A 22,485-nucleotide genomic window follows, 5' to 3' on the forward strand; every position below is an offset into this window, starting at 1 on the left:
ATAGCTTTGTTTCAGTCATTGTCAATGTGTGAAGCATTTTCCTGCATGACATGGCATCTGGAATGCTCATCCTTTGAACTCATTTGTATTTGAGATTTTGCTTTGAGCTAGAAAGGATTTGAGGTAGCCTTGGACACATCCACAGGATATGGGCGCTGCCCTGTCTGTGTAGCTATCAGGTCCTCTCCTCCTAACTTGTCAGTGGAACAGTTGTGTGACAATGAGGAAATCTTAGTCACAGATGTTGCGTGTAGGTGCAGTTTCACCTTAAAACAAAGAGCAATGTTTTACTGCTGGCTGCTCTTACTCACAGATTGTATGAGTTTTATTGTGTTTACATTCATGGTTGGTGTTCAAGACAGTTGATTGATTTTCTATGAATATCTGTAGAAACTCAAAATATATTCTTGTGTAACCATTTGGAAAGTATTTATCATTGTAGCATCAAAGTGCTTCCAAGGAGTATGGTAAATCAGCTGTAGGACACATAGTGCATTGCCACAATTGATAGATTGTGTACGTGGTCACAAGGTGATTGTGGATTCACTTGTAAAATCCCTTGATCAAGCTCCTATATGTAAGTTAGTAGGATTCATGCCACTAATTTACTTTGATGCTTTTGAAGTCCATCCTTTAAGTAGGCTGGTGACTAACAGAACTGCAGAGGCACTATCAGAAATTCTCTCTCTGCTCTGGGAAGTGGATGGTGCTGGTGACACAACTGAAGTTACTTAAAGGAGACACAGAGGCACTAAGAGGGAAACGTTGATACGGGTTCAGTTTACATGGATAAAAGCATTTCAGCAAGCACACCATAACTTTCATTTCCAGACCAAGACCATTTTCTGTTACAGTTTTACTGTAATGGTTTGCACAAGACCTGTCATTATTGTGAAAGAGCTGACAGTCCTTCTCAGCCCAATCCCAGCAACGTTGGGGAGAACACCAGTTATGTCTTACAAGCATATGAGCCAGATTATAGCGCTAAGACTCCATCTGGGTTGTTTTGATAAGTGGGAGCACAGCAAAATGCTGTTGCAGTTTTCACTTGATGAGTTGTTTTTATTAGCTTCAGCATCAGAACTCTTCGTTCATGCTTATTTGCTCTCTTGGCAGCGGTTGCTTTTTCCATTCCTTGGTGCACTGTTGATGTTGGATTTGCTGGGACAGGAAGGTAAAAGGTTGAGTCTAGAGGAGAAAAAAAAATGTAAAACTGCATGCTCCCTGGGGTTAAGGAAGACAGAAGCACTGTTTCCTTCTGTTACAAGAGCAATGGTCAGACAGCTTTTCTGCAGAAACTTCTCTTTTCTTTTCTTTTTTTTGCATAACTATGATTATCATAGACAATGAGAGAGAGTCAGAATTCCCTTCAGATGTGGATTTTTGTCTGTTTTCTTCCCAGCTGAGTTTGTGTTGGACCTTTTTAATGTAAATTGTGAAAGTTTGGGTACCTTGAATAGGGGTACATTCTAAGAGATTACCTTGAATTTTGCCATTTTCTGCTTGAGTTATGAGAATCACACAAGTAAAAGGTTAAATTCAGATGTTTCAAGTTTGAAGATGCAGGATGGAAGCTATGGCAAACAGCAACTTTTATTTGTGGATTTCTGTTTCCATTTGACTGTAACTGGGCTGTTAATGTTCTTGACTAGAAATGAAACATGATTTCAGTGGAAAATGAGGACTGACACGCCTGAGTGAGCTGTTGTGTCATTATCCATCAATCATGGGCTACAAGGAAACAGGTATTTAACACAGAAGGACACACAGTTATTATCCACCCCATTCCCCTGCAAGCCACAGGGCACTTCCAAGACTCTTATTAAAGCTTTTAATACCCACAGAGATCACAAGAAACACTGTATGCTACAGGATCAGAGGTCAGGAGCATTATTGCTGTCATTCCACATCTGTGCAGGACAAGAAAGCATATTAGGTGGAAGAATACCAAGGGTGCTGGCAGACAACAGCTCTCTGCACTTCTGAGGAAAGGCTCAAACTTCCCTCAATCCTCTCTCATTTGAGAGAGGGAGAATTTCTCATTGAATCATATCTGGTGACCTGTTTAACCCAGCATGTGTGAACAGGACAGCATCGAGAGGTCCTCAGTACCACTGTGTGAGCAGCTTACTTGTCTTTGGCTACGCTTGCTCCCAGGAGAGGACAGTGGGGGGAAAATCCCAAAGCCATTTTGTACGAGGAGACACAAGGAGATGGGAAGTTCTTCTTGGCTTCTGCAGTGACAGAAGCTGTACAATGTGCAGTTGACTTGTTGCAGTGAAGTGTCTCATGTGCTTAAGGTTTGTTTTCCTGCACTGTTGCACTGGGTGTGTGCATGGACAGCTACTAGATGTTGCATCCAAGTGTTCTGCATCTCCATCACTTCAGGCCACCTATAAATTCAGTTTGTTTTGTTTTCCACAGGATGAACAAACAACGTCCAAAAGTAAATTCCCGAAAGGACAGCGGTCTGAAGTCATGTGCATTATGTAATGAATTACATTTTTAATGAGGGTCACAGCTGTAAACATGATATTTAAGTATTTAAATCTCTGAAATTGTCTTCTTTAAAACAGGAAGAGGAAAGTAATTCTCTCCTGCTTTCATAGACAGCAGGGGAAATCCCGGTTTTGGTGATGTATGGTCCATGTCTTAGCAGGAAATTAGCAATATTCAGATGGGCTTCATGTACCAGATTTGAGCCAGGATGGCAGTAAAAGCCCAAGCAAACATCTGATGTACTTTTCCATCAAGGATCTCAAGAGCAGAGTTAACAGAGAAAGTAATTCTAAGTCCTCAGAATCCTAAAGTATTTTCTTAAAATCAAGTTGAGAAGTCTCACTGAGAAGCTGTCTCACGGTGTGAAGCTGTACATTAATGATATGGTGACTAAGGTATTTTATTGTTTATAGTCCCAGGTTTTTAAAAGCCTGATTGATTCTTCCCAACTTCTGATATCAGTGGAGAAGAGAGCTGAGGTAGTTTGGGTTTTTTTCCCTTCCCCTGACAACAAGGTCTTCTGTGCCTGTTCCATGCGAGACTGGTGTTTGTCCTCTGCCCCTGCCTGCTTCTCCACCCATTGCACTAACTGAGCTTGTCTGTTTTTCTTCCTTCTGATGTATACTGGAAAAGTCATTAAATATAAGAAGTGAATTCCAAAATGTTTAATAGACACCTCTTAGTGACAGGCAAATGACTGACCCACCTGATTCTGAGAGGAGCAGCTGAAAGCATCCCCTCTCTGGTGCTCCAGCACTTGCTGTGGAGAAAGGAGCAGTGGCCCACGAGGAGCTGCAGGGAGTACCCCTGTGCCCGCAGCGATGCGCTGCAGGCCGCTCTCTGGACAAGGCTGCATGTCACTGCCTGGCTTGATACATCTCTGGGTGTTAGGAGTCCTGGAAGAGGTTCAAGTGGCAATGCCTGAGCCACCCACTACCAAGCTGCTTATCTGACTGTTTCAGGAGATGTCTCTGCATGCTGTTTCCCCTTCCCAGTCCCTTAGGGATTCAGCCAAGCTGGCGCACAACAGGGAATTGTGTTCTTTTCCTTCCTCGATGTCAGGGTTATCACAGGAACTGTTCTCCTGCATGGTCACCTCTCTGGCTAGACTTTCCTGAAGAGCTGAGGTTAGCTACCACAGCCTTGATATCCACAAAGGAGAGTCACTGTTTCTGCCTCTTGCACTCTGACAAGGCACTAAGCCCCTTTCTTCTTCAGTTCTGGGAATTGTCCAGGAAGGAGGGATCTGGATGTACCTCTGGATGTTGTGCAGTGCAGTTGCCAGGATGAACCTTTTAAACCTCAGTGCCCCCGTAAAGGAGAGCTGCTGGGTCCTGTGAGGACCTGTGACACTCACTAGTGTTATGTTGCACCCAAGCCAGGCCATCAGGAGAAACTCATTTCCTTCCAAGAGGCTCAGATAGCTCCATTCTCACACTGTGCCAGGTTTCTTGGACAAATATTGACCAAAGAGCTTAAAGGAGCTGTTTCCCAAATCAGCTCCTAAGAAGAGCTCTCTTAAGAGGCAGCACCTGCCCAGCTGTAGACGTTGGTACAGATGCCCACCTGAAGATGTGCCAGCAGCCTCGTGGTTCTGTCCAGGTGTGACTGTTAAGGATCTGGAGTTAGCTTTTGGACAGGCCACGTCAAGGTCATGGTGAAATGCTGGCAATCATCATCGAGACGGCACAGGTAAGTGTTGTGCTGCTGGTGCACTTCCCCTGGCAGCTGGCAGGGTTCTTTCCCTTTGGGAATCAGTATCAGGCACCCACTTTTGCCATTAACTGGGAACTTAGGGATGTTGTGAAATGAAGTCTCCGAGGACAGAACTTTCTTTTCATCCAGAGCTGCTCTCTTTTCCCAGGGTTTTTGGGTCATTTCGTTTCAGCAGAGAGGCTGTCCTGCTGGAAGCTTGTGTGAGCACTGACTACAGAGAAAGCATTGCCAGTGAAGGCTCCAGGCGCTTGATTCAGTGGGTGTAGAAGTGAGTTTGGGACCATGTCTGGGGGAGCCTCTGGGCTGCTCCCTTCCTTATTTACACTTGATGTGCTCTTAGCGAACATTTGCTGCTGTGCAGGACATCCTGCACTCTGTTCACCACGCAGGTCAGGCTGTGTTGGAATCGGTGTGTGATCCCATGGTTATGTGCTCCAGCAAAAGGACACGCTTTTGTTGGGGTGTGGGCATCTTTAAATGCTTAATCAAATAGGCTGAATTGTCTAGGAATAAATTTACCCCTTTAAGGCAGAGCTTTCCAGCCTGACTTTCCGCCCCCCACACGTGATTTTTGCTTTGGGATTGCTCTTTAGTGTTTTGATATTGTGCTTCAAATCTATGAGTAAGGCACTGGACCTTTCCTCATTGTTCTCCTGGCTTCCTTATGGCCACTACTAATTGTAAAATGCCCCTGGGGGAATGCACAGGAAGGTCCTGGGGTGGATTAGTGCACTCTGCAAACGTGTTTAATCTTTATGTTGTTTAACAGCGTTATGGGATGACCTTTGAGGAAGAAGATGTCGGTAGAACAAGGTATTGAGAAATATGTCCAGGTACTAGAGCAGCATTTTGGAGGGAGAAGTGAAATCCCTGTGTCAGGAACAAAGGGAATCTTTGAAGCAGCTGTTGTTCAGACACGGGCAGAAGACCATGATGGATCAGAAAAGGAATGTAGATGAGGCAGAGCCATGTGGACCCTTCCCTAGAGCCATCTACGAATATGCTAAATATTTAAATACTCTTAAGTTTTGATAGTTTTAAGTGTACCTTTCAAATAGAGGATTCAACCTGATTCACACATTTTTGGGCATGGGAACAAGTGTTTGATATGCATGACCTTCTTAGCTTACCTCCTAGTAGGTCCTTAACCATCCATGCTTCTCTTTAGCTCTGGAATGGGAGTGCAGCCAGAAACACCAGAGCACAGAACTTGTCCCTGTTGGAGCTGTTATCTTCTTATCCTCCCACACCCTCACTGTCTGACCTCTGGAAATCCTCTTCTGACCCCTTCGTACTGTACAGGAAAGGCTTTAATTTTCAAATTTTGACATTTTTCCAGAGATCCTGTGATGCTGATCTGCAAAGGTGTCCTCTTCGGAGGAGTGAGGGAAGCTGGAGGTTAGAACTAGCTGGACAGGGAGACATGAGGGCTTTCAGTGGCATGTGAACAGTGCACTTTGCTTCACTGGATCAAAGACAGCTCTCTGATGGGTTGAAATCTCCTTAAGGGGTGAAATGCAGAAGGCATTCATAACACCTACCACCCAAAGCTGGCCCTAGAGCATGTAAAGTCCTGGGCACATGGTGTGTTTTCTCAAGCTGCGACACATCGCTGTTATCCTTCCTGGAGCTGTAATTGGGAGCTTGCCTGTGCCGACTGTTTTGGTGGTGTTCTCAGAGCAGGACTGAGTGTGCTGACAAGTGAAGCAAATGCTGTGTTTAAAAGATAAGCACTTTGAGAGTCCTCACTTGGAAGTGAATTGGAGTTCAGAATTCAGGCAATAAAATGTAGAGAGCTGGCACAGTCTGAAAGGCAATTTCTGTGTGTATTTGCAAAAAGGATGTCAGTGGGGGGGAGATGAGTTGTGGGAAGATACTGGGACTTGCTTAAAAAGAGCATGGCTGGTATCCAGGGAATTGAGAAATCGTAGGAAGAAAACTGGAGGTGTCTCAGCAGACTAGATGGGATGTGTGTGGAAATAAGGTACTGAAAGGATGCAGACTGGCACCTTCTGCTAAAGGACAAATGACCTGGATAACCAGGCAGAAAGGGGGACCTGAGGAGGGCTGTCTGGGAGCAAGTAGAAATGGAAACTTGTGTGCCAGGGTGGATGGTCGCAAGCAGGTAATGGGTTTTGTATGAAAGGAGTTTGAAAAAGAGACACTGACTGCTGTCTGGGATAAAATAATCCTTGTATAGCATCTTAATCTGTTATATTTAGCTACTGCATCTTTAGGACTCTCTAAGTTATCCTTCTAATGCCTCAGTTCTGTTAGTGCCAAATTTGTGTAACATGCCCATCAGTGATGTGCCTGAATTAATGTCCTGTTAACTCAGGATTGATGGTGACGTCTTTGGGCTCTCGGTCACAGGCCTCCTCTGACCTTGAAGACCATGAACCCTGAGCACACCGTGCTGGTTGGTGTCAGGTCACTGTTGAGATGATTTGCTTACTGCTAGATGGTTCAATGTGATGCTGTGGGCTCTTGAGCTCCAAGCATCGCTGATGCTCAGGAGCCAAACATCCTCCTTTCCAGGTGACCACAAACACAACTGTTGTGCAAGATTCATCTCAGTGTTAGTCTTGAGAGAGACCTGTAGTGATAATAACAAGGTTTTTTGGATCCACTGCTGATGTTATTGTTCCCCAGGGATCCACTACTTCTCTGACCATCTTTTTCTCCTGTGTATCTTGAATCTTCTGCCTTGGCTGTCAGTTACTCAGCAGCAGAGTACTGGACACTGATAAATCAGGCCAATAAAGAGAAGTCTCTGAGCTGCAAATGATTGGGGAGCTGGAGAAGTGGGCTGAGAGCCTTGGGCTATGTCCCACTGCACTAGGAATTTGCTTATAGTTACTGTTCCTGTAGGAACTGCCAGATTGCTGCAATACCCTGCAGCAGGCTGGATTGCTCTCGTTTCTTCATCTCTCCATGTCACACACTGTTTTCTAAATGTTTAATTACAGATGGATTGCGGTTTGTGGGTTCACAGCTTTTCTCATCTGCTTTTTGTCAAAGGTAAGCAGATGTGCTGCCTGTTGCTGTGGAGAGTCGCTTGTACAGCAGCTGCCAAGGAGCTCGGAGATAAAAACTTTAGCATATGGAAAAACTGGGATGGGAAGCCAGTTTCTGTGGCTGAGATGATCTTGTTTCGAAATATATCCAGCTGGTCTCTCATCCTCCCAGGCGTCTTGGTGTTGGCCCTCTGCTCCGTCTCTGGAAGCTGCTGCCTCCTGAATTCCATGAGCAGCTGGGGATGTGTGGGTTAGAGGGACCTTTGGTGTTTGACCCCGTCTTCCTGCTTTATCTGCAGATGAATACCTTGTGCTCTCCCTGCCGCTTCCCCCCACGCTGCCGTACAGAGATGAGAACCGTGCCAGCGAAACGGGCTGTGATTACGTCACTTACATTGTGTTGTGCTTGGGGTTTGTTAAATTTGCATTTATATTCCATACTGAAATAGGAGAAAAACCTGAAAGCAATCTGATTAGCAGTTAAAATTAGATAACCCGACTTATGCTGTCAGCTGCTTGTCTCCCTGTGCTGTGCTGTGCTGTCCTGTCCAGGGTGTTCGGAGGCCTGGACTGGAACGAACGTTCCCTGAGGATGGTGAGAGTTTGCTGGTCTGGGAAGTGCTACTGGGACTGTGGGCTCCCTCTGCATTCCCAGGCTGCCTCCTGGGGTACTATCTGAGCCTCCCCGAGGCAATAAACACTAGTCATTAATCGCTTTGAATAATTTTTAAATGATGCATGTATAATGATTTTTGAATAACCGTCCTAATTATAGTAAGTGTGCATAAGAGGGCTGAATTAACGTCACGTAAATGAGGTCAATTCTGGTATTTCAATGTGACTACTTTGCTGTGCTGCCTGTAAGCATTCTTTTGTCATAATCTTTGTATGCAATTTTATATCTGTTCCAAATGATATTTTCAGTTCATTTTTAACATGTGGAGCCATGTCGATCTTGTGACTTGCTTATTACTCAGCAAGAAAGATCTCAGAAACTTTCAGTTCATAGATATTTTCCATTTAATCAAACTATGAACAATGTAAGGAAATAAATAGCTGAAGTGGTGTTCGGTTTTGTGCAGGAGCCAGCTGCTGGAGGAGATCTGAATATGGTTCACTTGTGGTGCAGGCACCTCCTGTAGTCCCTTGTTTGCTGCTCTGTGGTTGTAGCCAAAGAGAAAACTTCATCTCCTTAATCCTTGTGGATCTGAGGGCTCCAGAGCTGAACCTTGGTTCTGTTCCAGAAATGACCTGCACTGCTCCAGGTGTTTGATCTGTAAAGCTGAGGCTGACAGTTGCTATTGCACTGAGTGGCCTTCCTTGTGACACGGGCCGGTGGCACGCAGTTACCATCCCGCCGGATGAGCCGGAGCGCACTTCCCAGGGTGCTACATCCGTGTCTCTGCGGTTTGGCAGCCCCTGTGGTAGCTGCTGAAGCATGATCCCTGGGGTGGAATACTTGGAGAGCTGTGAGCTCATTGTTAAGAGGCTTCGAAGTGAGATTTTACTGAAGGTTTTAATGTTTGGCCAAATTCAGTTACAGCACAAGCCTGATTTGATTTGAGGGAGTGTGCCGTGCTCCAAAAGCTCTCCGTGTTTTAAATTTTCTAGGTCACTCTTGGATGCTCTAGATTTTTTTTTCAGAGAAACAGTTAGCAAAAACTTTGACATTGATGATTTGTATTCATCTGTCATCTTAATCTTGGAGAGCAGAGATACTTTTTTTGGCAAGTTCTTCCCCTCCTCAGCCCCTCGTCATCATCATTAGAAGGCTGTCAGCGAGCATGAAGAGTACAGCATGCCAACTGTAAACGCTAATTGACAGATAAGCAGCTGAAGTGGGTAAGTTGTGCCGTGCCTGACCTGCAGCAGTCTGTCTCCTGGCCCTGTCAGTAGCTGCATTGTGTCTCCAGGAAGCGTGGTCAGAGCGATCTGTGCTCACGTACCTGCACTACTCAGTAGCACACACAACTCCTCCTGCCCGTGCCAGGTAGCTGTGCTCTGTGTTTGGAGCAGGAAGTGAGTTCTTTCCTTGCTGAAGTAGTATGATTGCAAAGAAGTTAAACTAAAGATTATTTAAAACTAACCTCATGAGTGGAAATTACGTGTACTAGGAGCGTGGTCTGTTTGTTTTCATGCAGTTGGGGTTCCCTTTACCATTTGGATCTTGTTGGTATTCTTTTAATGCTTCTGGTTTGACTGCCTTTGGTGCCAAAGAGCTTGGAAACTGTTCTAGTAAAACCAGAGTTTCATTGCCCAAGACTTGTGCCCAGCTGACATGAAGTCTCCAAAGTGCTTTTATTAGGATTTAACCACCTGTGAATATCATGGCTAAGGGATTTTCCCTTTTTCTTTCCCTCTCTTGAAGTAACATGTTCTTGTGGGTTTTGTCCCTGCTCAATGAAGGGCATTGAGACCTTGCTACTTGCTGGGTGCACTTTCTGCAAACAAGGCTTTAGGGTTTCATGGCATCGCTCTCTAGAACCACCTCATGATGGAATTGCTCAGTTAATCAGTCTGCTGACTAATATTTACATACTAGGCCATCGGCTGTTATTCCAGATGATGCAGATTTTTTAGTAGCTTTAGCTGAAATGGCTTGTACTGAATTGTATCACTGACTAGAATCCAGCGTTGCATCTCCAGCAGACCTGGAAGCAAAAAACCATGTATAACTGTGTTTGAAAGATACCCAACAGTAGCATAAATCATTGCTCCCAGCAGTAAAGTCCTGATGCTCTGTTGTGATGAATTTGGAAATTCAGAAAAAAAACCCCAGTAGAATCTGCTTGTGCCCTTGGAAATCTAGACATTTCCATGGCTGAGAGCTCAGTGTTCTCGTACTGCAGAGCTGTGCTGCCTTTTAAGCCCTTTACTGGTGAGTCAACTGTGTGTTTACTGCTAGTTTTGAGGGGGAGGTTCCTGACTGGGAGGACCAGAGAGACATTTCTCTAGTGTACTGATTTAGAAAGAAAAGGCCAAGCTGCTCAGAAGTACAGGGAGTTGAAAATCCATCAGGAGAATTAACTGTCATAGTGCAGGTGAGTTGGTGAGAGAGGTCCAGGATAAAATGTGTGAATATAGAAGAGACAGATACTGTCTGGTACCCAGCCAGTACATGTGGCATACCGTCGGCTTACTTTTTTCTTCCCCCCAGCACTGTTCCCTGAAATTCTCAGAAAATCTTTGTGATTTCACAAAAATCTGCTTAATTCAAAGTGGTGAACTGAAAACTAGAGTATTATCCAAAACATTTGGCAGAGAAAAGGAAGAAGATACAGATGAAAAAGAATAAGCAGTGACAGGGACTAGAGAACGTAAAGGTTATGAAAATATTTGGGATGGAATCTAGTAACAAAATGGGGGAATGAGGAATTTAAAGTCTCACTGAATCTTGACAATGTGTGTCCTAAATGAAGGATTCATTTTGATGTGTTAAATGATGATTGCAACCTTGAAAATTACTTTATCAAGAAGAAATCAGTAAGAGAGAGCTTGTTGAAAAAGTGAGCAGGCAATCAGCAGGGTGTTAAGGAAATTAGGGTGTAATTATGCAAGTGACACTTTCTGCAGCCTCCAAGAACTGAATTTGCAGTAGACACCAGCACCACATGCACTTAAAAACCATTTTCCATAAAACCAAAAATAATCTTAAGGCTTTCTGGCAAGTGTTATCCTCAATGGCTGGTAGAAGGATGAAGCTGTATGGTGGATTGCCCTACCAGAGGAAGTGTCCTCAAATCTAGTTGTCCTTGTTTCCCGAGCTCATAGGCAGGGCTACAGCTGCCTGCTGAGGAGCTGCTATTCCAGAGGATGTCCCTGGGCTCACGAAGTGGCTGCAGCTCTGCTCCTGAGGATGTGCACCCTGCCTTCTCTCCCTGCCTGTGCTCAGTGGGTCCTGAGGCAGATGCCGGCATTTTTAGCCTGCTCTCCTGGCACTGCTCGTCTCTTTGAGTGTGGGATGTGATGTGATGGGTGCCCTGCCTGAGAGAGGGAGCATGTCCATCCCAGAGGCACAAACAGTCCCAGTGGGACAGCCTTGATTTCCACTTCCCTTTCTCACTTGTGTTTCCTCTCATGTTCCTTAAAGAAGGTGCAAACCTTCTCCTAGCCATGTAGAGTAAGCAATACTTCATGCTGTGAATAGACCCCAGAAGATTCCTTGCCTCTGAGGTTGCAGCGCGGTGCTCTGGGTGCACACACCAGCCCTCAGCAAGGTCTAGGAACAGCTCAGCTTTCTGTAAGGCAAAGGCAAGGCCATGCTGGGAAGCAGTGCTGGAGCAGCTGGGCGGCAGAAAGGAAACCTCTGAAGTGTTCAACGTGTATAGTCCTGGTAGGAAAGGACAGCCTTGGTCTGTAAAAGGCGAGCTGCAGAGAGGGGAGGTGGTGGAACCTTACAGGGCAATGTCTTTGGTCTTCAACTTTCTTTGCTGCGTTTTTTTGTAGGGGTTAAAGGATTGTTGTTGTAGCACCACAGAGTGATTCCCTCCCATGAACTTCTCCCTCCTACTTTACATATTGCCGAGCATCTCCCTCACATTCTGCACAGCAATTTATGCATGGGTGTATCATGACTTCTGAAGAATAACTCTGGGAACTTGTTTTCTCATGTTCATGGTTTGCTCTGGGGACTCTAGGCTACTGGGTCAGAGTACCTGGGAAGCTTCTGACTCACCAGAGGTCCCCAAAATAGCTTGGGGCCATGTAGAGCTCCCTGGCATCTCTCTGTACCGTCCAGCAGTGGCCCAGAAGAGCAGCTGCTCTCCTGGGCCTTGGGAGACCTGGGTCTGAGTCTCATTATTGTCACTGAATCTCATATCGTGGTATTACAAATACAGACTGCGTGGTCTGGCAGTGCCTCCAGTGACATGAGAAGTCTCATGGCTCCGTGCATTTGTGGCTCAGCCTTGCATCTTACATGCCCAGGCATGGTCTGTTGTCCACGGCAGATGAGAGCCACCAGGAATCCTTGCTGCTCACTGCTCTTATGGGCTACTCCAAGCAGGAGCTGGGGGACTTTCACCTACGACTTCATTTCCCCCTTAAATCATCTGCTTTTCAGCAAAGCTTGTGGATTCATTGAGCTCCTGACATCTCTCCAAAGCATCATATGTGGAGCTGTGAGCAGTGTGTCTTCGTAGGCAGTGGAGCTCCTCTGCGGTGCTGCCCTGGTGCTGGAGGCCAGCCCCACCAGGGACTGGCTGCAGAGCAGCGGAGCCAGTGGCCTTGTCACCTGCTCGTGTCCTTCTCTGAAGGAAAGCCAGGATTTCATGAGTGACATGAAGACTAACCCGAGCATGAAAATTCTCTCACCTCAGTTGCATTTTTCCTTGTATTCCTCCTCCAGTAGCTGCCTTGAGGCCAGCCTGGTGGTGGCTGGTGTGGAGGAGGCTGGCCAGCTGCCCCTTTCCAGCATGTGGACAAAAGCAGGTTAAAGCAGTTTCCCTCTCATGCTCTGGTTACTCTGTCTCTGCTCTTGCCGGGAGGTGGCAAAGCCTCTTCTGCCTAGTTCCTCTGGAGCTAACACACAGCTTTGTGGCCCCGTGCTAGAGCAGGGCACAGGCAGTTTCCCTTCCACTTCCATGGCAAAGCTCCAGCTAACTGAACTGGGAGACTTTCTCCCCCTTTCACCCTGTTTCACTTACAAAACCTTTAGGAACCAGAGCTTTAACCCCTTTCTTTGCCTCTGAATAATCACCATGTGCTGGGCATATTCGTCATTTACCCCCTTGTCTCAACAGGGAACTCTTTCGATCGGTGGCAAAGAGGTGACCCTTGAGTACACTCCGTGCCCGGAGTTTTGGCGCTGCAAACGTGTAAGTATGCTATCAGAGAGCTGTGTCGTGCTTCCCCTGCTGGCTCTCTCGGCAGTGACAGCAGAGAGGAGCGTTAGATATTTATTCAGTGACTGAAGATCCTTTAGAATAATAGCTGTCCTGAAGCTCTTACATATTCTAAACTTCTGTGGCTTTCCCTGCCTTGCTTTTGGAACCACCTATGAGTGCACGTTGCTTTGGGACAGGTAGGAAGTGTTTTGTGCACAGAGCAGTTTTGTCCCTATGCGACGTTTCCCTTTTAACATGTGGGGAAAATAATGTGTGAATCCTTTCTCCTTAAAAAAACAAAATGAGACAGTGATTCTACCAACATGAATGGAACAGGCTTTCACTGCCCAGGGAACCAGAACTTTCACCAGTGTAACAGTACAAACCACTTCTCTGTCCCACACGGGATCCTGCAATCCAGACTTGAGTGTAGTTAAGTGCAACAGGGATGGAAGCGTGGAAATGAGTCCAAGTCCAGGCAGCAGTTAGCACAGACTGGAACTGGCCTGTTTCTGGGGAGGCACAGTTGCCCAAGTGTCAGTTTTGTTCCTGTGCCCTCCCGTTGGTTCTCCCAGAACAGGCACATTTGGCTGCAGTGGGCTGGGCAGGAGTGCCAGAGCAAAGGGCAGGTTGCTGCCTGCATTCCCACTGACTGCAGACCAAGAGGTTGCAGCAGGGCAGGAAGGGATCAGCTCTGGTCAAACTTGCCCATTGGATCACACTGGGCTACAAAGACCCTCATCCAGGCTAGTTGGATGCACTCCAGTTGCCAGCAGAGCCAGTGTTTGGGGCCTCATCTGTGTTTGCAGCACTCTGGAGATAAGTAGAGGCAGAAGTTTCAGGCAGTGGTTTCACACAGCTCTCAGTGCAATGAGAAGTGGCTGGTGTGTCCCTACTGTTGCTGTGTGTGGGCATGGCCTGAAACAGCTTCCTTGTGCCCTGGAGCATTTGCAGAGCTTCCATCAGAGGAAAAAAAATGGTATGAAAGAGAAACAATGCATTTACAAAGAGCTGGAGGAGGAAGCTGGGAATGCTGTGTTCAGAGAGAGCTGTGGAGATGATGGGGCACTTGGCTCTTTCATGCTGGCTCTGGGTGGGATAACCATCCGAGCCTGTACAGCTCTACCTCTTGGTTAGCAGGTACCTCTTCATTGACTCTCCTCGTGCAGCAGATTACATCAGTATCTACAGTTTAGCTCACATAAGGACTCTGTCACTGCTTTAGGAGGGAGTTGAGATTAGAGAATACAAAGGTAACTTTGGATCCTTGCAAACAACATGGTGGCTAGCAGCACAGTGCCTAGCATGGAGCTTTTTGGTCCAGTGTCACTTGAGAGGGAGAAGTGCCCTATCTCAAGGACTAATGAAATACCTCCATGGTGTCAACAAATCTGTGCACAGAAGTTGTGTGAAAATCCTCTTCCCAAGGCAATCCCAGCTGTGATCCATGTGAGCATTTCCCTGGATGGGAATTCCAGCCAAGGCTCCTGGTGCCTTTACCCATCCTGTCTCTCAGGCTGTAACTTTTCCATGGCTGTTACTTTCTGAAAGTGCTGCAGTCTAGCATTCTGGAGTAGGTTGTATCCACTGCCTTCGAAACATGACTTCCTCATGCTGTCCATCTTCCACTGCAGTGTAAGGTGTGTACTGTGGGCTACAGATCTTCCTGCTCCTATTGCAAGCTCCCAAGAGATGGTGAGTATGTCTGGTCCCCTGTGCTTGGTCAGTTAAAAGTTTAATCTGTCCTGACAAGTAAGTTTCTCTCCTGGCTTCCCTGTGGCATCCCTCTAGCTGAGCACTGTGTAGGAGGATTATTAGTTTTGCTTCATTCAGACCCTTTTTCCTCTCTGCAGTAAAGATGTTACATGCGGGTGTGTTGCTACCAACTTCTCTGTTCTTGTGAGGCTTGGTGGAGAGGTGTCTTACTGCACAAAGACTTTCCTTCCTATTGCTCTGGCATTGTCCTTCATCCACAGAGTTACAGGTTGTGTGTCCTCCAGGACTGTGAGCTAGTACTGCTGGCCATAGGTGAGGTGGCTTCCCCTCAACCCACCTTGGGAGATGCAGCTGCATGTTTTTAGTGTTGTTCTTTTGAGGCTCTCAGATTAGAGGTGAATCCAGGATTTGAATTGTTGAACTCACCTTGCTGACTGTAAGAAGTGCATGAAAAGGAGTTCTGCTCCTCCTGGAGCTTCTCCTCACCCCACCAGCACCTCTGCTTTTTGGGGTGGGAGGGCACAAGAGCCAAAACACACTCCCTTGAGGAACTGATTTCTTTGGGATAAGCAGGTAATCCAGGCACTCCGCAAGCTTTTCCTCTGTATCTTTGAGCAGACCTTTGATGTTTTGCATTTCTTACCCACATACCCCAGGCAGAAGGACATGAAAATAACTGCTGATGCAGAGCTCTTTATTTACACAAGCCCTGTCCCTGTGGTTGTACTTCCCTTGCACTGTGGCTCCTCCATCAGCATTATGAAGGCAAAACGCGCATAGCTGGCCCAACGCAACTGTTGGTTGTCATAAAACTGCCGAGGAGCAAATTAAACGGAGCCTTTAAGATGCTATGAAGACAGATGGTGCTGCATGCTTCTTACTGACCTGCTTTTGTTGATTGTGAAAACATGTGTAATAAGGTAACCTCTCTATGACTGTCCTGTAATTGCTGGGTGAAACAAAACAACTCTCTACAGTCATTACTGCAGCTTTGCATGAGTTCTTGCGTGCTTTGTGACCAGTGGTCTTGAACTGGACTTTAATACACCTCTCTTACAGGGAGCAGAGCAGGCCCAGAGTCCAGAGGTGGTTCTGAGGGAGAGGATGCGTCAGCTGAGCAAGAATTCAGTAAGAGAATCGCTCTCCCCGTCTCCGCAGTTGTGCTCATGTCTGTGTGATTTGCATGGGCAGTTCTCACAGCTGCACGTGCAGCCTGGTTTCCTGTGCAAGTTTCACATGAGATTCTGCTCGTGGAGCGTAGCCGAAACTCTGTACACTGCAAACTGCAGACAGATTAGCACAGACCTGTCCAACGTGACAGCCAAGCAAGTCAGTGTGCAGCTTTCCCAACATTTACCTGCAGAATGGTCCTGTGTTCTGCCGTGCTGCCCACTGCCCAAACAGAACAAAAGAGCAGGGAGGTGCTCTGGGGGATGTTAAAGAGTGAATGAAGCTTCACTGTGCGAGTCTTGCACTCTCATCGCTTTCTCTTTGTGGGAAGAGGCTGATGATGTCTGACTTTGCAGCCCCACAACTTTGGCTTCCCTTTCCAACAGCTTTAGAAGCTCAGATAGGGATCTCTTTTGAAGTGAAGCCAGATGCTTCAGAGGCCTTCAAGCACAGAAACTTGGTGGGATTTATCTTCTTTGTATTGCATAGCTAGGCTGGAGGGCAAGGTATTACCACATATTATCTGCCTCGTCTGTGGTAGGTAGGCACCTGGTAAAATCAGTGATTGTTTTATGGTGTATTTCACTCAGTGGTCATAGGGATCTGAACCCAGTTTTCCTCTGGCATAGAGAGAGGATGACAGTTACTAGTTGATATTGCTTAGCTATGGATATTCAAGAATACATCAGGCATAATAAGGATATCACTGCCATGTAGGCTGTCCTGGACATGGGAGGAACATATCCAAACCCATCCCTGATTCATGTTTGCCTAGGCAAGAGCCAATCTAAAAAGGAGGCCAGAAAGGTGGAGAGGTCAGGTAAAGGAGACCAATATGAAACAGGGCAATGGAAGGATGAGCAGTACCTGGCTTGTCCTTTACACACCTTGTGTCTGCAGAGTGTTAAGACATGGAACATGCAAAGGGCAGAACAGGGTAACCTTTTCTAAGGGGTGCTGCTGCAGTGGCCAGAAGAAAAATATGTGCTGAAACACTGTGTGTAGAACCACTGCATTTCTCCTCTCCAATAGCAGAGACAAAGCTTGAAAAACCTGAGCAAGAGTTATCAGGACAACCAGGATCTCCAAAGCAGCCTCTCCAGCCCCCAGTTCCTGCTCCACAGCAGGAGTGTCAGCCTCAGGAACAGGAGCCAAGGAAGAGAGATGAAGGGAGAGAGCGGCGGCCCTCACAAGAGAAGAGAAGGGACATGGACCGGCACCAGGAGCTGCCTCCTCAGAGAGAAGCAGAGGAAGCCACACCACAAGAAGGTGGCGGAAGCAGAAGTGAGTGGCACAGGGCCCAATTTTGGATTCTTTTTGCTTGCATTTCATGAGACCAGCTGCACAAAGGGCAGCATTTCACTAAAACCTCTGGAACTGTTGTGCAAATCCATGGTATCAAGTAATAGTGGGCTGTGCAGCTCCAGAAGTGCTGGTGAGTTGCCCTTAGGAAAATTAATTCAGGGCAAGCTGGGTTCAGGATGGTGCAGTTAACTTAGAACAGTAGCAAAAGTCTCTTTAGCCAGAGGTTACCCTGAGCTGAGCTCCTCTGAGGAGGGGCATACTTTCTGCTCTGTTTTCTGGGAAGGAAGGGTTAGCAGTTGGGGGTGGTACTCTGAGCAAGATGCTCAGAGTGGAGAGAAAAAAAGCGATGGCTTCTAGACTCACCCGCAAGAAGCCATGCTGTTGTTTTGAGTGGGTTTAGTTTTACCTGGGCTGTCTACTTTTTTTACTACTTTCTTTCCTGACTGCCTCCCTCATTGTCCTTCCCAGCAATCATGCTGAAGCGTATCACTCGATTCACCCCCCCAGAAGTGATTGTGGGGCTCCTGGCCCCCTATGTGCGTCTCTCCACATCCAGCGTGCGCATCATGAAGAACAAGGCTGGCCGGATGGGGCAGACCTATGGCTTCATTGAACTGGAGTCACATGCTGTAAGTAGTTTCCTGCTTTCACATGCTCCCTCTGTTGGCATCTGTGGTCCATAGAAGTGGAGAGACCACAGGAATATAAGAAATAGCTGTAGTTGTGAGGCAGCTGTTCTGGAGGGAGTCCTCTCTCCTTGTCTGGCTGGGCACAGGGAATATCTGATACAGCTGTTGCTCTCTGGCTTTAGGAACAAACGATTGTCTGTTGTCACAGGCTGTGCTGTTGAGTGAGTTTCTTGCCCCAGTATGTTTCTTTGTAGACCCTCTTAAACTTGAACACCTCTTGCACAGATATTTTGTTTGCAGGCAACTTGGATTCATTGGTTTCTGTCTGCAGAAGGCAAGAATCTTAATTAACAGACAGTCCCATGTTGGAGGGTTCATATTTTCTGGTTCTGGGTGACTCCCAGACTCCATAGCTGTGCTTTGGCATTGGTCCAGAGGGTGTTTACCAAAACTCTTTGGGACAGCAGCAGTCACGGTGCTGCATTGTCTAGCAGCCCCAGGAGAGTACAGTCCCTAGCTGGCTGCTGAAAACAGTCATAGGACAAGCTGAGAACCCAACAATGCATTTGTCCTTTTTGTCACATCCTAAATACCTTTCACTAGTATTTAGACAAAAGTGTTGTGTTTCCTGTCCTACTGTGGTCATCTTGTAAGCACAAAGCCTCCCTTCTGGGCAGACTGAATTTGGGAAACGGGCTTATGTGTCCTTCTCATGGATGTGAAATTCTTCTTTCCTTTTGCAGGAGGCACTGAGGTTGCTAAAGATACTGCAGAATCTGGATCCCCCTATCTGCATCGATGGACGTACAGTGGAAGTGAATCTTGCTACAGGGAGGAGAAGGTATAGACAGATGAGGCAGTAGGGTTGTTCCTCGTGTGATATGCTGTGGGGCTGGAATTGTGTTGTCAGACAAGGTGCTTAAAGGTTGGCACATGAATTAGCATAGATGTTGCTACAACCTAAGAATCTGTTGGAGGGGTGAAGGCATTGGAGCTAGAAGAAACTTCAGTGCTTGAGCAGTGTGGGATTAATCAACATATTGCATGATCTCTTGTTGTTGTCCAGCCATCAAATCTCATTGTGAGGGAATTAATGGGTTCAGTTGGAGAGATTCACCTTTGCAGACACAGCAGAGAGAGTGGTTGCAACTCTTGTGGAGACAGTGATCTGTAAAGCCTCTCTGTCTCCTGGGATGGACACAATCCAGTGTGTGGCCAGCAAAGATGGTCTTTCAGCCTTTATTGTCCTGCTGATCATTTTGAATATACTGAGGTTAATGTGAAGCCAGATTGACATTAACCTGCAACCTTTATCTCAACAGGAATGACTACGGGGAGCACGGTGACAATTCCTACTATGGCCCGGTAGGTCTGCACAGCTTCCCTGCAGGTAGCCAGGAAGGGAGGGAGCACCAGGGGAGATGGGCCTGACTTTGGCTTTTCCCCTTTGAGCTGTTGAAAGTTCAGCATGGTTGAAGATGGGATAATAGTCTTCAAGTGTCCACCACTGCTGTGGCCCCAGTGCTGTATTTATAATGTGCGTAGCAGTGTCAGTGGGTGTGCAGATGCTGTTAGAGGGAGTTCTGAACTGGATTACTGTATACCACGCTTTTACAGAGTGACTTAACTGATGACTGATCCCAGTTCCTGTAGTGAATGTCTCTTCTCTAGAGCTTGTTACTAGACTAGAGGGCTCTGCTCATACTGAATGGGCTGGAGGCTTCGGTACGGATTGCCATGAGCACCTCATGTAAAGATTCATGGAAATGACAGAGGCCTTTTGCTTTGCAACACTGCCCATGAAAAGAGAGCTTGTGCTCTATTTAGGGTAGCTAATGAGCTGTTTTCCTGAACTTTGGGCCTGTGGGAGGGAGGAGAAGCAATTTGATGTTTGTCAAAGAGTCTCTGATCTGTTTGTGTTGTTTGCTTACCCCAGGGCAGAAGGGGCATGAGAGACAGGAGGGGCGGCGAATCACAGAGACGCACCAGAGCGCAGTGTAAGTTAAGCTCTGCCTCGTTCCTCCTGTGGAGACTTTGCTTCCTTAAAAGGGCACTGACATGTAGAAATCAGCCCAAAAATACTTTTAAAGGCTAAGAGTAGGTTTGTTTGCTACACCCACTTCTGAGTTCCTTTGCCAGCTTTGTTTAGTCACATTTTCCTATCTGATGATGTTGTTTCTCTCTACTCTTACTGTGCAAAACTACAAGCAGATAAAGGAAACTTGCTGCATGCTTTTCCTTGTTGTGGTAAACTGATGGGATAAAATCAGCCTGGCAATTATGAGATGAGACAGAAGAAAATACACTTTATGCAGCAGTGCCGGTAGCTGGAAGAACACTCCTGATGGTTTTATTAACTTATATGTAGAATTGCTGAGCTCTTTCTCATAACACTTTGTTAATGAGAAGCATTCCTCACATGATGAGCCAACCCTTAAGGCCTTTGGCTTTTCCTGTTGAAATACTTTGCTCCCTTTTCTTGTCAGGAGCTTTCATGCACCCACGGAGCGGAAGGGATGTGGGGAGTGTCGTCACTTTAAACAGGAGACTGTTTGAAAGAGCACAGATCTTCCTTGTTCACAGGGGTGGGTGGATAGGAGCCTGGTGCTCATTACCCCATTCTTAAGGAAATTACTGAATTTCATATCTCTGTCAGGTCAAGTGTTGTGGTCTGGTGATCTCAGCACAGCCCCTGTAAGTGTGTTTTGATGTGGAAGTTTTGCCAGACTCCTAAAGCAGAAAGATTGTGAAAATCTATCTCCCTTCTTACTCACTAAAGAAAAGAAAATGTAGGTTGAGTAATCTGAGGATACTCATATGTCTTTTGCCAGGAGAGAAAAATTCTTTCCCACTCTTGATCCTTTCACCAGTGTAATATTTGCTTAAGCTTTTGTTGTAAGAAGCAAGTTCTGCCTTTAGAAGATTCTGGTGTTAACTCTTGTATCTCTGTTCAGCTCCATCAGATGTGTCCACATACATTTATGATCCTGAAACTGGGAATTACTACGATCCCATAGCTGGGACATACTATGACCCCAGGACTCAGGTGAGTACGTGAGAAGGAAACTTTACATATAGTATATTCTTACAAACTGCCCTTCTCTGGAGAGATTTTGCAGCTAGATCCTGAAGACAGGCTAGCATAGGACAGTGTAGAGGTGGCTTTGTTTCTCTCACTCAGTCCTCTGACTTCTATAGAAGGGATCCACGTTCCAAAACATCAACTTAATGAGAGGCTACGAACCCGTTAGCCGTGTGTTGAACCAGCTGCTGTAGCTGCCTGTTTGGCCTCTGAAGCCCTGTCTTTCGAGGGTTTTTGGTCCCCCCTTCATTGACTAGACTTAGGGGCAGAGCATCCTTGCTAGATTTTACTGAAGACATGGTATGTGACTCTCTGTTAAAAGATGGACAGCGGAGCTCTGTTTTCATCTGTGGTCTCTTTGCTTCCTGACCCCAGCCAGCAATAGTTCCAAGGATGCCAAAAAAGAGCCATCAGCAGAGGTTCTCTGGGACTGTCATCTTGTTTTCTTGATACTGGAGTTGTTTGTGTTCTGGGTGAGCAGGGTTCTGCTCTGATGACCTGGCTGTGGTAGACTGTCTTCTGCCCCAGTAAAGTTCTGAAGCCTTTGCCCTCAGCTGTCTGAGGCTTTGCAGTTCCTTCTTACTGTGCTGGTGTCCCCAGCCTACTAAGGACAATAAACCCAGTAAGAAGATTGCAGGGGTTTGGCTAAGTCTGTTCCAAATGCCTCTTTCAGAGAGAAGTCACGATAGACCGAGAAGCCTGCTCATCACCTACAGAGAGCAGAAGACGGCGGCATGGAAGCCAAGAGCGGACGAATGAAAGGAAGGAGCCACACAGCAGGGAGAATAGGGACAAAAAGGAGAAAGGGAAAAATACTTCTGCTAAGGTAAATCCCTCCAGGCATCAGAATGATCAGAGATCTGAGGCCAGGAGGCTGAGGTAGGAGAGGTTAGAAAATAGAGAGTAATTTATAGAGAATTCAAAAAGTGAGGGACAGTGACAGAAAATGATGAAATACGTGGGGTCACCAGCAGGCCAGGAACATGGTTGTTGTCTGGCCAGGTGGGAGTAAGTTCCTGAAATTTTTCTTTTGTGACATTAGGTCAGGGCTTCTCATCCCTTCTTTATGGTAAAGGATTCAGAAACATGCAGGTAACCGAGACAGGCATTTCACTCACACTGCTGAAAGCACCCAGCTATTGTAACAGAGCAATAGCAGAGATTGTTAAACATACCAAGTCAGATAATAACTAGGACTCAGCTCTCCCTTACCTGTAGTTCCTGGCCCCTCCAAACATTGCAAGCAGGCAGGAAGATGAGGCATGCTCTGTGGCATGACCAGCCCTGGGTAGCTGGGACCCAAGAGGTGTAATTGTCCCTGAGGTTGGTACTAAGCCAGCCAAGGAGTCTCATCTGGTATGGAGGATACCTGCTTTCAAGGCCACTGACCTAGGAGAAACATGGTCTTGTCTGAATGGAGGGTGAAAGCATCTCCAGTAGAAATCCTCCCATCATTTTTCCTGGCTTCCTGGTTTCTGTGAATGCTCAGAAGTGACTTCCTGGCTGCTCTGTGCACTCTCTGACCC

At 46.5% G+C, this 22,485-nt stretch overlaps 1 protein-coding gene across 1 annotated transcript in view; it reads left to right on the forward strand.

Moving 5' to 3' along the window:
• RBM6 (RNA binding motif protein 6) overlaps positions 1-22,485 on the forward strand; it is a 54,428-nt gene that overhangs the window by 25,370 nt on the left and 6,573 nt on the right. The window contains exons 6-15 of the mRNA XM_010175523.1: positions 12,974-13,048; positions 14,692-14,752; positions 15,833-15,901; positions 16,976-17,227; positions 17,717-17,877; positions 18,621-18,718; positions 19,200-19,242; positions 19,814-19,874; positions 20,832-20,923; positions 21,633-21,785. Coding sequence (XP_010173825.1) covers positions 12,974-13,048; positions 14,692-14,752; positions 15,833-15,901; positions 16,976-17,227; positions 17,717-17,877; positions 18,621-18,718; positions 19,200-19,242; positions 19,814-19,874; positions 20,832-20,923; positions 21,633-21,785 — 1,065 coding nt within the window. The remainder of the gene's footprint in view (positions 1-12,973; positions 13,049-14,691; positions 14,753-15,832; positions 15,902-16,975; positions 17,228-17,716; positions 17,878-18,620; positions 18,719-19,199; positions 19,243-19,813; positions 19,875-20,831; positions 20,924-21,632; positions 21,786-22,485) is intronic.

This window comes from Antrostomus carolinensis, unplaced genomic scaffold (assembly GCF_000700745.2).
Source record: "Antrostomus carolinensis isolate BGI_N321 unplaced genomic scaffold, ASM70074v2 scaffold32529, whole genome shotgun sequence".
NCBI classification, from domain to species: Eukaryota; Metazoa; Chordata; class Aves; order Caprimulgiformes; family Caprimulgidae; genus Antrostomus; species Antrostomus carolinensis.